Source organism: Pristis pectinata, chromosome 23 (assembly GCF_009764475.1).
Source record: "Pristis pectinata isolate sPriPec2 chromosome 23, sPriPec2.1.pri, whole genome shotgun sequence".
Lineage (NCBI taxonomy): Eukaryota > Metazoa > Chordata > Chondrichthyes > Rhinopristiformes > Pristidae > Pristis > Pristis pectinata.
The window spans coordinates 16,626,629-16,642,241 of NC_067427.1; the positions used below are offsets into that span (position 1 = coordinate 16,626,629).

The window sequence follows — 15,613 nt, forward strand, 5'->3', positions numbered from 1 at the left end:
AGTTGTAAGAGGGAAGATTATGCAGGTTAGTCCAATAATTTCTTTATTTTAGAAAAGTGAGAGGCTATATCACATGAGGGGCTCTGTATCTCGTTTATCAATTTTTACAGGCTTGACAAACTAGATACAGAGCTTTATGTTTCCCCTCCTGGATGGTAATCCTGGCTGGGGTGTCCTGAACCAGGAGTCACAGTTGCAAAATATGGGGTTGGATGTTCAGGAGAGATGAGAAGCAATTTCTTCAGATGTTGGTGAAACTTTGTAATTCACTACCCGAGTGGAAGCACAGTATTGATGACACAGATCAATAGATTTTTAAATATTAAGGGAATCAAGGGATATGGGGGTTAGTGCAGGAAGATGTTGCTGAGATAAAGATCAGCCATGATCTTACTGAATGGCAGAGCAAGCACAGGAGCTGAATGGCCTACTCCTGCTTATGTTCTTATTGTGCCACTCACACTAATTTCTTCCTATGAAGCTCAGTGAAGAGCTTTAAGTCAACTTTCTCCAACCAGGAAGGAACTCATTATACACGGTTCTTATTTATCACCATTTATAACATAATCTGCAAACAACACTATCCAAGCTGCTTACTTCAGCATGGCCATTGTAAAATACAACTATTTATCTGAACAGAGTAGAAAACTGAAGTAAACAGACACCCAAAAGAGGGACTTTCCTTTTGTGAGAAAGTAGTACGAGACAGGAAGCAGAAAGTTTTTGGTGTCTTTGCATCATTTAGATTTGCTCACCTTGATATCTTCTTCTCCTCTTTCAGAGTTGCAAGCTCGAATTGCTGGCACTGAATTCTCTCGACTGGGGTTGTGCATTCGAGGCGGACGTACTGTGATAGGAGGTGCAATGGGCCCTTTGTTCATTTGCATTACAGGACGCTGAATTGGAGTAGGATATGTTCCTACACTGGGAGGCCTCATGTGCATGATCATGTTGCCCTGGGGTGGAGGTGGCATCTGAGAGATGGGGGGGAGGGGGAACAAATAAAAATTAATTGTTTGTAAGTGGTTCATGTTAGATACGAACAATTTACTAAATAAAGTATTTCTTAAGGTAAAATATAATTGTGCATAACCATAATTGATTCCTGGGATGGCAGGTTTGTAATGTTTGCCATTAGAGGACAGATTAAGCAGGCTGGGCCTAAGCTCTCTAGAGTTTAAAACAACGGGAGGTGATCTCATTGAAACAAATTTTTAAAGAGCTTAACAGGGTAGATGCAGATTTGATGCTTCCCCCTAGCTGGGGAGTCAAGAACCAGCTATTGTCATCTCAAAGTATTGGGTCGGCTATTCAGGACCATGACGAGAAGAAATTTTTTTCAACCAGATCTTTGGAATTTTCTATCTAAGAGAGCTATGGAGGCTCAGTTTCTGAGTGTATTCAAGCCACAGATCAACAGATGTTTCGATATTAAGGAAATCAGAGATAATGGGGTTAGTGCAGGCGAGTTCTATTGAGTTAAAGATCAGCCACAATCTTAGTGAATGGTAAAGCAGAGGCAAGACCAACTCCTGCTTCAATTTATATTATATTATTTATTGCTAGAGGAATTGAATACAAAGCAGAGAGGTAATTACTCAGTTATAGAGAGACCGATGAGACCACTTCTGTAGTACCATGTACATTATTGATCTCCCTACTTCAGGAAGGATGCAAGAATGTTGGAAGTAATTTAAAGGTTTACTGGCTGAATACCTGGAATGGGCAGATCGTCTTATGAGGCTGGATTGGATAGAGTGGGCTTGTATCCACTGGAGTTCCGAAGCTTAATAGGGGAAATGACTGAAACATCTTCTCCTCTTATAAGTTTTTATGATGTATTAATTGCATCTCCGCATCATCAGTTTTTATTCAAAAGACCTTGTGCACTCTTTTTTTTACATTCACATCAAAGTAGTATCCACAGGTAGATTCACAAACCTGTTGGGCATAGTGGCCCTGGATAGCTCCTGGAATATTTAGGCCCATTGTGTTAGCAGCTGGTCCAGGTCCAGAAGTTTTCCCACTTGGGCTAGAGCAACTGGGTCTGAAAAGCAAAATTAACAGGTGCACACTGAAGCACAAATGGATGCCAACCCTGAATCTTTCTTATCTTTAACAGACATGTGCAAAATAGCACAGGATGTAATGGTTCATGAAATTATAAACACTATCTAATTTGATTAAATTTTCCTTTGGTCAAGTTCCATTGTCCAGTCACTGGCCAATTTTACGTATGTATATGAAATGTTCCCTCACCAGTTGTGGTACAAATCTTTTGTTTTAAATTTATTTTCTCCTCCCCATTTGATGCTGAACTCCTGGGGTCAATCTTTACTTTTGCTTTATTTGGGTATCAGTATCTTAATAACCACAGCATAAATATGTGCTGCCAAAATGTGAACAAGTCATTATTATACTGAAATAAAATGTCAACAATCCACATAATAATTAGTAAGTTCAACTCCATTCCTATTTGCTTAGATCAAATTAAAGTGAAATTAAGAGCTACGCATGGAACCACAGTCCATTCATTAAAAAAGCAACTTCCGATTTATTACACATGGTAATGAAACAACAGTTTAAACGATCAGATCCTGACATAAACTGTATAAATCATAATCCTATTATAAGACAAATTTACACTGTACTTAAAAATAAACACAAATATTTTCCTAAACATTTTTCAAAAGGAAGCTACCTGAAGAGGTTTGGTACAGGACTGCCAGAGATCCCAGAGGAAATCTGTTTGTTGTCTGCAAACTGAAATGCTTTTAGGTCCATTTGGGGAATCTGAAAAAAAAAGTTTAAAAGATTTTGACATGATGCTAACTTCTACTTATAGCAATATGTTTACATAAATACAGCACTTTGTAGCTTTAGTAATTCACAATCATACAATACTGCAATTAAGTTCATTATACTTGTCTTGCACCAGTACTAGACTGACACTGAAAATCTCCACTCCTGCCCTTTGCTTTTAGTCTGTAACATATAATGACTTTCCTTAAGGACTTAGTTTAATTTCTTTTGAATTTTATTCAGTGTTCATTTACATAGATAAAGCAGAGACTGAAACAGGCACATCAGCATAAATAGTCAGTAATGGTCATTTCATTCCATGCCAGCCAAATCATCCTATTTCCATAACCTGTTCCCATAACTCTCCATTCAACTTTCCTTCAACACCTGTCCCATAAAACTCAAATGCCGACTTCATTCCTGCCTCAAACACCAATTATGGAAATGAATCCCAGACACAAAACTCTCAGTGTAAAGAAGTTCATCTTGCTATTTATTTTTAGTGCCTTTCATTAAATCCATTGCCCTTTACTTTAGGCCACTCAACCACTGGGAAAAAGGAGGCCGGGTGTTGCAAATTTTGAAATATTTTCCATTATACTTGCAAGCTGCTATGCCAAAGATAATGGTTTTGTTTTAAGGAATATGCAAGTTTCTAGTAGACCCAAATCACAAATATGTAGTCAAATTATTGTGATTTACACTCAAATAACCCCTCACGTTATAGTATCTTTTGAATATTCTTTTTAATACTTCCAGCCTCTGAAATGTTTTGCTGATTGGCACTGATTAGAAAATATTTCAAATCGTTCCAAAATCAAGAGTCCAGTAATAAAATAGCATACCTTTGAAAAATGACACACCAAAGTGATATTAGGAGGGCTGACAGAGAGCTTTGTCAAAGAGGCAAAGCCATGGTCTGTATCTTTAGGATCTGACCCCAATGAAGGGACAAAAGAAAGTGGGAGTGGATAAGAGGCCAGAGGACCACAGAATTCTTGGAAGTTTGTAGGGTTGCAGAATGTTACAGAGGTAGCAAAAGGTGAACCCGTAAAGGGATTGGGAAACAAGGGTGAAATTTTAGTTTCAATGTGTTATAACAGGAGGCCACTTATTCAATGAGCACAAGGATGAGGAGCAAGCATGATTTAGTGTAGGTGAGGAAACAGGTAACAGTTATTTTCAATGAGCTCGTATTTATGAAGGTGGACAGCCAACCAGGAGAGTATTTGATTAATGAGACCTGAGTTATCAGAAGGTTAGTGAGTGATTTCAGCAGCAGGTGACTAGAAGCAGTATCAGTGGCCAACATCACTGAAATAGAAAAAGGCAGTATTGGTGACAGAAGTGAAGTAAACTTCATCTCTGGGTAAAGTAGCGTGGCAAAGTTGCAAAAATCTGGTTCAGCCTGCAACGATGGCCAGAGAAGAGGGGGAATCCTTGTGAGCAAGTTTGGGTGAGCATTGATGGATTTGTTTTTTCCAATATTTTGTTGGATTAAACTGTGGAAATCAGAAAAGTACAATCAAAGACACAGAGATGGACAAGAATGGTTTGGGCACAGTTGGTTATGTCCATGGATATGTCCAACCTGACTTTGGATGACCTTGTAGATAACAGAGTTGGGGTTCTGGAGATAATGTTGAGGGAGAGTGGACATGGCATGCACTGTCCCACTCAACTGGACAAATTGTGGGTATTACACAAATACACTAAGCTTATTTCAAATAATGGGCACACTTTCATCCCTACATTTAGATGATGGTTCTGTTAAGTGGTGCTGCAGTTTCAACAACATCACAATTAGGGCCAACGAAGATCTTTGGGAAATAAAAAAAATGACATTTCAAAACACTTCAGAGCAATTTAAGTATTTTTTTGACAGTCAATTTCCATCTGTGACCACATTCAACCTGCAGGTATATAGAGGATGAGAGGTCCACCATCAAATTTTTCTAGAAAAACATATTCTTACATTTGTTGCTTCAACAAACCATCCATCCATGCCACGATCTGGTCTTTACTATTACTGGCCAGAAACTCAAAGTCTAATTAAAACAGATCCTCTGCGTGCTTAGCTACATTTTCCGCAACATTCAATAGATTTATTGAACATGAATTATCTTTTACAGATCAGTTTCTGATAAACTTGTATCTTTCTGATCTTTTTCTCTGTATTTTCCTTCCAATGACGCGGTTTTTGTTACTTGGTTCAATTTTTTCTTACAAAAATTCAACAGCCTCTAAATCTTTAGGACCTTTCCTGTTCATAAAACATGTTAATCTATGGTTAGATGGAAAGATAAATGAACTGGAGTTACATAGATATGGGAACAAGACAGATATATGAACGAAGGTGATTGCTCATGGATTTGATGAGCACCAACACAGAACAGTTGGCCTAAACAGCTTGGTTTAGCTTTGCCATTTTTAAAAAATCTCCACTTGGGCCAAAATTAAAGCAATCAATCTGACCTCTCTGCCAGTAGGTAGAATAGGAGGCTGTGATCCTGGGGGCAGGAGTCTTCTGGTCCCTCCAACACTCAAGCTCTGCGCTTGGGGAAGCTGAATGGACTGAGTTAATGCAATTAATTGTTGCTGGCCTGAGCCAAATCTGGGCAGCGACAATTGGGATCCAGGCATAGACATGGTCACCTGCAAAAACAGGAAGGAAAATAAAGTTAATTTAATACTTGAATTGAATTATACCAACGCAAGTTACGCAATACACGCATTAGATTCAGTATGCTGCATGCACACTAGAAATCTACCACTTTCATAATTAAAAATGCCTGTGCCATGGGAAGTAAAAAAAGTTTCCCATTTAAAAATAATCCGATGTCACATCATAGTATACAAACCATTTTCAGTGAATACTAATTTTCACTCAAGAAAAGAAACCTGTATTTTGAACCCTCTTAATGAACAAAAGAGTATTATGAAACAGCTAGGGATTAAATCAACAAGAAATTGTAGGTCTGTATGCACAGAAATGGAGAAGGTTGCTATTTTAAGATTTAAAACAAAAGGGGGAAAATTGAGAGACTTTTCTGTTGGTTGGACTCTTGACCAAGGGGACCAGCCAGAGTCAGGTCATTCAGGAGAGAAGTTGGAGTGATGCCCATATGCAATGAATAGCAGAAAGTTGGAGCCTCAATCACAAAGACCAATAGATGTTATCTGATTTAACCACCTTAGATCTGAGATGGTCATATTTTTTCAAACCAGGACATGAAAAGTAATTCAGTCAAGACGGGCTGGAACAGTGGGGAGGGGGGGGAAGCAGGGAATTGGAGTGAAGTTACACATCTAGCATATTCTAACTGAATAGAGGAACATGCTTGAGGACTGAAGGACTTCCTGTACTTAATACCAGATGATTTTTTTTTGTTTACCTACTGGCAAAATCCAATGGTAGTAAAACACCCAAGAGTGAGACTTGAGTCATTATGCTAATGTTGTATTATATGGGTGTGCTGCACTATATTTGTTTTTCTCCCCACTTAGTGCTACTTTTGATTTTCTTCATTCTCAGTTTTTCCACGATGAGGCACCTCCCACTTTACAACAACCTTCTCATATTTTGTCACAACACAGGAGGCCATTCAGTCCATCGAGTCCATGCTAGCTCAGAGTATTTCCATTCTCACAATTTCTTGTAACCGTTTCTCTCTCACATGCCCACCAATAACCCCTCATCTGATTCTCCTGCCACCCAGCTACATCAGGAGCAACTTATAGTAACCAGCTGCCCTACTAAGACACCTTTTGAATGAAGGACAAAACTGGAGCACCAAGGGGAAACCAGACTGATTTTAGGTTCCAGTCAGGAGAATCAGCTTCTCAGCATAAGAAACAGAAGGCCACAGGGCCCCTTGAGTCTGCACCATTAATCAATAAGATCATGGCTGATTCTGTATCTTAAGTTCAGTTGTCACCTGAACTCTGTATCATCTATCCTGTTAAGCCCTCAAAATGTTAATGAGGCTACTTCTTCCAAAGCAGGGATCAACTTGAATTTGACTACAATATCTTCACACATTTTTCTCTGAGAGGAGTCAATTGAATAAAAAGCCAATGCATTTTTTTCTAAGGTAAATCCGTGTGACCACAGATAAAAAGAACATAGTTTACACATAATTCACACCAATAACCCAAATTAATTTAAAGACATCATATGAATAAATGTTTTTAAATGAATGCTACATGGCAGCAACAGATCTATTGAGAAGTACAAAGCATTGAGTTCAAAGCAGTGACATCACAAGTAAAAACTTTAAGATTAAAATTTTTGATGGCAACAGGTTACTACTAAAATAAAATTGCATATTTTTTTTCTGAACAAAGATCACATTAACTTCTTAAACCTGTATCAGCTGAGAGTCCATGATCTGTGAAGTGGTGAGTCCAGGTTGGTTTAGTTGACTTTCATACATGAGGGTCTGATTTCCTCCAATTGCTTGATAGTGAGATCCTGGCTGTGGTTTTACCATATCAGAGGTTGGAACTGCAGGGAAAGCTGTATATGGAGTTTTCAGAGGAGCCCCGGACAAGACCATTGTGGATGGCTGAGACAGACTGGCATGCATGTATACTTGTGACCTGTGAACAAGATCAACTTCCAATTAATTGTATTTCTGTCTGTGCAGATACACACATACACAAAGAAAAAAAAAGAATTGACCGAAACGATCAATAAATTAAACAGAAAAAAAATCTTTTCATGGCATCTCATTTATCACAAGGTGAAAAAATCCACTGCAATCAAACTTTAAAGCACAGTAAGCATTGAAGAAAGAGACATGGCAACTTTTAATTGCGCTTAAGAAATTAAGTACAACTTTATTTGCTTGCTATTGCCCCAGCAAATTTATTGAGCAGCTGAAAACACATTTATGTTCATTATAGGATGGTGGGGCTCAACACTTGTACATTACTTTGACATGGTATGACTAGTACCTGAACGGCTGCATTGAACCAAACATTTCTTGGGATTGGGAGACAGGCAGTCCATTCCTCAATCCAAGGGGTGCCTGGGCCTGTAAGGATGTATGCACAGGCATTGGAATCTGATGTGCTGCAGCAGCCTAAAGAAAGAAAAGCAACAAACCATGATAACAAGCACTGCATCCTGTTACAACTGACAATGCTTCATTTTTACCCCACAATCCCTGGAAGAAGTTAAATTATTTTAACTGGAAATACTGGTAGCTGCCAACTTATACAGTGCCTCACTATGACAGTGTCTCAAAAGAACTCAAACTGCTACACCTGAATAGTGCCAGTGTTTTAGAACACCACCACATTCAGAAGGCAGTAGGTGCTGGCACAAACTACCATTACTGCAAAGATTTTCACACCTCAAGTTGCAAATACAGATAATGGGACTTTCATTTAAAAACATGAATGAAAACTCTACCATCACCTGAGAAAGTCCAGCCTGGAAACTTTGCTGTTGTGGAATTGATTGAGGAAGGAGTCGTGTTTGACTGGCAAAAACGTGGCCATCCATGTACAAAGGAGAAATATGGCTCCCTGAAAAATCACAAGAAACTGTTTCTCCTATTTGCAGGTTCAATGTCCAACTTACAGAGAACAAGTTAAAAACAAAATGTTACTTTCTTAAAATGATGTATTGTGAGAAAATGGTGAAACACACACTCCTCACAATCACTGGAAATCTAAAGTTTTAACAGCAAAAGTGGATTTGACTTAATGACACAAACTAATGGAGAAGGACATTCTTCAAAACAAAGCAGCTCAATTTGTAAAGCAAATTCATTTTTGTAATAAGTATTAGTTTGTTTTCGGTTATAAAGTAAACCATTACCCAGTTTACGTGATAGATAGAATCCTGGGAAATCTGTGCTGTGCTCCAAAGAACAGCCATGTCCGTAAGTATTTATATATTTAGCATCTTTCTTTTAAACTAGCAAACACATATTGTAGGTACTTAATCTGCATGGTTTACTCTAATGATTTAAGCCAACAGGAATTAGTCACTGACATGCAATCTTTGGCTGAGGGGATCCAAGAGGCTTCTTTCCCACAACTAATGTTTAATTAATATTGTTTTATGATAACCTGACAGAATACATGTTAACAAGAAAACACAGAGCAATCTTGCCTATACTTTAATGATGTTTGATAATTTAGCTACCAGAATCAAGAGTCAAGCCGCCCTTTAAGGTAATCAAAAGGCAAGCACTAATATCAATAAGCACAGAAAATCACATACCTGGCAAAGATACTGAAGGTGCAACTGACACCATAGGCATAGGTGGCACAGAAGAACATCCAATTGAGCTGTAGCCTACTCCACTAGGTGGGCCAGTGTTACATGGAGTCTGTGTACTGGCACTACTGCTACCAGGAGAATTTTGCTCAGCAACATTGGGAGAATTTTCCCAGGCTTTGCGGGCAGACTCCATCTATTCAAATATTGAAAATAGTCTAAGATTCAGAAATACTGACTGAAAACTGTAAAACATAAAGGCACCTTCTCCCAAATACCATGATTAATCAACACACTCACTTGCAAGATATTAGTCACAAGTATACAGGCTGTTTCAAAAAAACAGTGATTGGGGATAGCAGTTCACAAGCAAGAACAACTTGAAGTTTCATTTTAAAATTGCACCCAAAAAAATTAAATGAAGCATTCATCCAGAAAGGTCCACCCCTAAATATCTGTTTTTTTTTCATCTTGCAGTTTTAAAATAAGTGGTATAGACACAAGTTAAAAATAGTCAGAGCTTTGCAGTTAGTTCATTTCAACGTGGCCCCCTATTAAGTCAACACAATTAATCTCAATACTACTAAAACTTCTTTAAACATCTGAAAAGGCTTCTTCTTCAAAACCACATTCACATTCTTCTTCAAAACCACATAAAATTCCCCCAGATTTGGCAATTGTGTGGTTTTGCCTTTCCTAAGAGATAGTGTTGCTAAGTGCCAGGTGAGCGATCTGTAAGGTTGCACCATTCACTCGTTAAAACCTGCCTGTTGAACTAGCAGTCATCCAACAGGAGGTGGCAAAACCTACTTTCAATAAGAAATTAAAAGAAGCCATTTCCTTTGGTGGAGAGAAACCACAAAAAAAATGGAGCATTCTGTTAAAATTAAGGCAGGTAGTTTGTGACTGAATTCAGGCAACACTCAAGAGTATCGTAAATCTGGAATGCTACTGAGGCTGGGGTCAACTATAATTTCTATAACTAAAATTGACAGACTTCTGTTACACTAGTCTAGACTTCTGTTACACTAGTCTATTAAGGATTACAGAATCAAGGTGGGTAGTTGTTAAGCAAAAATTAGGAAATAAGTGGTTCTGAGACCTGATTGGTCTGCCTTTTCCTTTAAAAGCATCAAGCACATAGCACTTTCTAAAATCTGACCTGTGAAAGCCAATTAGGATAAATAAACAACTAAGAAATTAAAGCTAAAGTAGAACTGTGGTCTGGGCTGGATAGTTAAGCTTCGACACAAAGGATCACAGAAGCAGAGACAGGGCAGAAGCAAGTTAATGCAGCTAAGTGAGAGGAAAACATGAATAAGCAGCGTAATCTAAATAGTACTATTTTGAGTGGATATACAAAACCAGAGGAATCTAGGGGTGCAAAAATCCTCCAGTGTTCAAGTGACAAGGACAGCTGAAATAGCATGGGTGTGCTTACCTATGTAAATTTAGCCAACAAGTACAAGAAACTAAGAAGTCTTGTTAACCCATTTCAAATTATTGTTTAGATCTTAGCAGTCTTCTGTGTACAATTCTGGGCACAACATTTCAGGAATCGATAAAAGTCTGAAGAGATTGCTGATGAGCTTTACCAGGAATTTAGAAATTCAATTATACGGGGACAATGAAGAAGCTGGTTTACTTAGCATAAAACAAATCCTTAAAAGAGGTCAAATAGAGGTATTCAAAGATTTTAAGGGGTTTTGATAGAGTAGGAAGAAACAGTTTCTTCTGGCAAGTGGACTAGTAATCATTAGATTTAAAATAAATGGCAAAAGAATCAGAGGGATAACAAGCAGAAATTATTTCAAAAGAAGGTTGCAACCTGGAACTCCATAAAAACGATGGAACAAATTCCACAGGAACTTTCAACAGACAAGTGAATATGCATTTGAAGAAAAATAATTTGCAAGGTTAAATGACTATATTGAACAGCATTTTCAAAGGCCAGCATAGACACGATGAACTATGGTCATCCTGTGCCGAATGATATAAAAAGTTGAGGTATCAGACATTACATGGAGCAATCATTTATTCCAACCTACCTTTAATGTAAGGTCCGTGCTTGGTAGAGAAACAGGAGTGAGGTTGGGACCCTGCTGGAGATGCTCTCGTCGCAGAATAGGGATTGACTGGCTCAGTGTCACCTGAAAAACAGCAGAGTACTAAATAAGGACTTCAGTTCATCTTTGCATCAATATTGAAAAATATATGACCTATGCTTAAACTATCGAGAACAGTAACAGAGAAATCCCAGATAACCTAAGGGATGCTTCATCATTTCCACAAATATAAGGGTATATACTGTATATCAGGAAAGAACAAAGAGATTGACCTCTTTTCTCTTGAGCAATGATGGCTAAGGGACGATCTAACAGAAATCCTTAATATTATGAAGAACCTTTATAGAATGGAAGCAGAGAGAATGTTTTCACTTTTGAGGAAGACACATCAATATAAAAAACATATCTACTCACAAGAATGGTCAGAATGGGAAACTCCCCATCTCAGAGAGTGGTTGAAGCCAATAGTATACACACTTTTAGGGTGAGGCTCAGCAATTCCACGAGACGCAGGGGGATCTGGGTTAGGGTTTGTAACTGAATACAAAAATAGGGAGCTTATACATCACTTATAAAGGATATTAGTGAAATCACAAATGGAGTACTGTATACAGGATTGGTCTCCATATTTAAGGAAGAATTTTAATGCACTGGAAGCACTTCAGAGATGGCTTACAAGACTAATATCTGAAATGGGCAAGTTGTCTTATGAAGAAAGGTTTGAGAAGCTAGGCTTGAATCTGCTCACATTTAGAAAATGAGAATTGACTCGAATGAAACACAAAAACTTGAGTGGTTTGGCAGCATGGATATGGAAGTGACGTTTCCTCTTGTGGGAGAATCTAGAAATAGAGTCTCTGTTCAAAAATATGGGGTTTCCAATTTAAGTCACAGATGAGGTAAAATTCTCTCTGAGGCTAGTGAGTCTTTGAAACTCTGCTTCCACCGCTCTTTGAGGAAGAAAGTCTTTAAATATTTGTTTTTAAAAAGGCAGGAGTAGATGAATTCTTGACAGGCAACAGAGTAAAAGGTTACCACGGGTAGACAGGAACATAGAATTCAGGTCAAAAGGAGATCAGCAATGATTTTAGTAAATGGCAAAGCAGGTTTTTTAAGGGGCCATGCGGCATACTCCTGTGCCTAATTTGTATACGTGCCCACACAAGGAGAGGGGAATAGAGAGTTACACTGATAGATTTAAATGAGGGAAGACCAAAAGGAAGTTCAAGTGGAGCTTACATGCCAGCATGGGCTTTGGGCCAAATGGTCTACAGCTGGGCCAGATATCCTTTGTAGTTCTATGAAGTTTTATTATGTTCCTTCCGGTCTGATTAGGTGTAATGATTCCATTTAATATTTTAAAAAGCTTTTGTAACTTCAGAAAAGTTGCATGTGGAAATTTCAGAAAGGTTGAACGAAATGGCATTTTGAAGGCAAGCAGTGAAAAACTATTGCTTTAATATATTTAAATCAGAATTAAAAATTACAAATGAATTTCCATTGTTTGGTCTTGAAGCTCTATAGGGAATTGGAAATTTGATGCAGCAATCCCTTCAGAGTATAGTACTCACATTGTTCACCAATACATCCTGCAATTTAGTGATCGAGTTGGAAACGGGATTCGGCACTGAATTCTGTGGCAAAGTGAAATCAGAATCCTAAAACAACAAACAAGTAACTTTCTCAGTTTAACAGACCCACACAACTATCAACAGCCACACAGACCGTCAGGACATAGAATAGCCTTAAACATTATCCACTGCATACATCATTGACTCAGACGTCCATAAAAATTACAGAGTTAACTAAACAATAACCCGACCCATGTCACCAAATAAAAGCTGCATTGGGAACAACCCTATATTAAGTGCCTGCAAGAAATCCAATTTCTTTTCAATTCTGCTGTAAATTCCAGACCAGTGTTAGTGCAACTAAAATTAAGACTACAGGAAAGTAAATCAAGAAAAATTAATTTTGTTCATCCATCACTCACCATTGACAGAAAACATACAATATCATGTATTAACGTATTTTCTCCTGTAAATTCCCCTCATTTTTTTTGCACTCCGAATAGACTAAACAGCTTCTGATGACTGAATAGCATTGGGGATCATGATGCTTAAGCTATCATGACTTGTGTGGAGAGAATTTAATTGTACACTTCTGTCTGTGGATAGAGCCAACAGAAGTAGATTTAGATCTACAAGGTACGGAACTGAAGCTCGCTGAAGGTCCAAAAGCCTGGTGTTGTAGTATACAATTGTGATCTTTGTGGTCACTTGACCAAGTCTGTAGCTAAGCAAGAATGTGAAAGGGTGAGCAGATAAGCACATCACCATTATCTGAATTCTCTCTCTCAAGTTGCCCTCATCAAACTGATTTTTTTTTGCTCATCTCAGGTGATTAAGCAGCTGCTCAGTAAAAAGCATGGTGAAGCATGATACTTAAACATCATGACTCAATGTCCCTGGAGTTCTTTTTAATTATAATGCATTTTCAAAAGACCAGGTGAAATAACTCAGCAAACCAAGTTCAAATAGCAATTAAAAGAACATAAAATATGAGGATCTCCCTCTGGAAGGGCAGAATTCAAAAGCAATGAAGTCATTGAACATTCCAGACAGCCATGCATGAAGGACCGTCTACAGTTCCAGTCTCAAAGGACAGTGAAGCACAGAAGATGGTGCCAAAAAGATGGTACCTGAACTGAGAGTTTAAACAAGAAAGGATGAACTGATTGGTGCTTTAGAAAAGTGAAGACATGAAGGTGAGCTGGAAAAGGTTACTAAAACCATGATACTTAAGACATCATAACTCAATGTCCCTGGAGATTGAATTATGATGTCTTATGTATCATGGACAGGTCACTTGGGGAGACGAAGTTCCAAATGTGAGAGAATGATAAACGAGACGCTATAAATACAACATACTTACTAACAACTTAAATAGGGAAACAGTGAAAAACGTCTTTTAAAGAGTGCTAGAAAGTGAAATTCACCACTGCTGGGAATGGTTAATGCAGATACAATAAGTTGGTCTAGTATGAGGGCATTCAGAATATGCAGAGAGGATGAGATGAGGCAGACGACTGGGAGAAGACTCACGAGTCTAAACACCAGCACAAACCATTAAGGCCAAATAACCCATTCCTCCAATATATATTGTGTGTGTGGAATACACCCATTTCTTTTTCAGTCTCTCTTCCTCTCTTGATCTGCAATGTATAGTGCTAACTAAGGATTACTTAAACACATTATTAATGTGTCACTAAATATTCTAAGCAATTGTTTTGTGATTTCAGTGATTTCATAACATTAGCATAAATTACACACTCTAGTGTTACACAATGACAACTGAAAGATGAGAGACAATATCACCAGCTATAATTTCAATCTTCAGTTTGAACTTACCTTCGGGCTCACTCCAAACTCTATCGGAGGAACTGGAATGACAGATTCTACGTGTAAATCCAGACCTGTTTTGGAATTTGTTCTGTTATCTGCTGCCGTTTTCGAACTAATGCCCCCATCACTTCGCTCTGCTCCCTCTGGTTCCAGGCACTCCTTAGCCTTCTTGTTTTTTAGGGATCGTTCATTTCCTATTGGTCCAGGCTTGTGGTCTTTGTTCTGCCCTTCAGCTGGTTCTGGAACCTTTTTTAACACAAAAGGGTAAATAAAATCACTTTATTATGTGACTAAATACTAGAAAGAAAGCATTTCATTTATACAACTTATCTGCTTCATTCAGGATGCACCATAACGCTTCAACATTCAGCAAATGACCATATAACCTTGAAGGGGACACGAATCGTTGCAGCCAAAAAAAAATCATGGTGTGGCGACTCACCGTCTAGTCGGGCGAACCGGCTCGGCAGTCGGGTCGCGCGGCGTCGGAGCGACGAGGCCCAAGGTGGCGGCGGGCCTCGTCTTTCCGAGCGACGGGGAGAACCCGCGCGCGGGAAAGTCCTGATGACGTAGGACTTACGTCATTGCCGGTTTTTTTGGGCGGGAGTTTTTCTCCCTTAAAGGGCCCGCACAAGGCGGGAAAATAAACCAGTTCTGTTTGGCAATCCTCCGAGTAGAGTCTTGTTTTATTCCGCGGTAGCAACCGCTACAATGGCATAATATTGTTAAATCCAGTGAGATCATCACATCCATTCTATGCCCTCTCAACACAGTATAAACCTATGTAAAGTAATCCCACAGAAGAGATCAGCTTCCCAAAATATTCTCATCAATAAAGCAAATCAAGTCAGTTCACCAAGTTATCCAAATCCTTGCAATTTTTGAGGGTTGGATATTATGATTCACCAAATTAACTCAAACTCACTCTTCCACTACCTTCAAATTTTTTTCAGCCTTCTGTAGTTTATCCTCATTTACAGGCCTTAGCTTTGTGTTCTTCTTTCTTCCTGCAACTCATTTTAGCAAAAGCTTTCTTTTTAGTGCCATTGCGTGCATTCAATATTTCTGTGCTGTGCACCTTGATCTTTACATTAGTTAATTCAAAC

At 38.5% G+C, this 15,613-nt stretch overlaps 1 protein-coding gene across 4 annotated transcripts in view; it reads right to left on the reverse strand.

Annotated features, from left to right (window-relative positions):
* Nucleotides 1–15,613, reverse strand: part of prrc2b (proline-rich coiled-coil 2B) — a 66,713-nt gene that overhangs the window by 5,864 nt on the left and 45,236 nt on the right. For all 4 annotated transcript variants that reach the window (XM_052036870.1, XM_052036872.1, XM_052036869.1 and 1 more), the window contains exons 22-32: nucleotides 14,514–14,753; nucleotides 12,675–12,761; nucleotides 11,086–11,187; nucleotides 9,041–9,233; nucleotides 8,228–8,337; nucleotides 7,762–7,889; nucleotides 7,170–7,404; nucleotides 5,278–5,457; nucleotides 2,702–2,793; nucleotides 1,942–2,047; nucleotides 756–974 (exon numbers count right to left, since the gene is read on the reverse strand). In XM_052036870.1, the coding sequence (XP_051892830.1) occupies nucleotides 756–974; nucleotides 1,942–2,047; nucleotides 2,702–2,793; nucleotides 5,278–5,457; nucleotides 7,170–7,404; nucleotides 7,762–7,889; nucleotides 8,228–8,337; nucleotides 9,041–9,233; nucleotides 11,086–11,187; nucleotides 12,675–12,761; nucleotides 14,514–14,753 (1,692 nt within the window). The remainder of the gene's footprint in view (nucleotides 1–755; nucleotides 975–1,941; nucleotides 2,048–2,701; nucleotides 2,794–5,277; nucleotides 5,458–7,169; nucleotides 7,405–7,761; nucleotides 7,890–8,227; nucleotides 8,338–9,040; nucleotides 9,234–11,085; nucleotides 11,188–12,674; nucleotides 12,762–14,513; nucleotides 14,754–15,613) is intronic.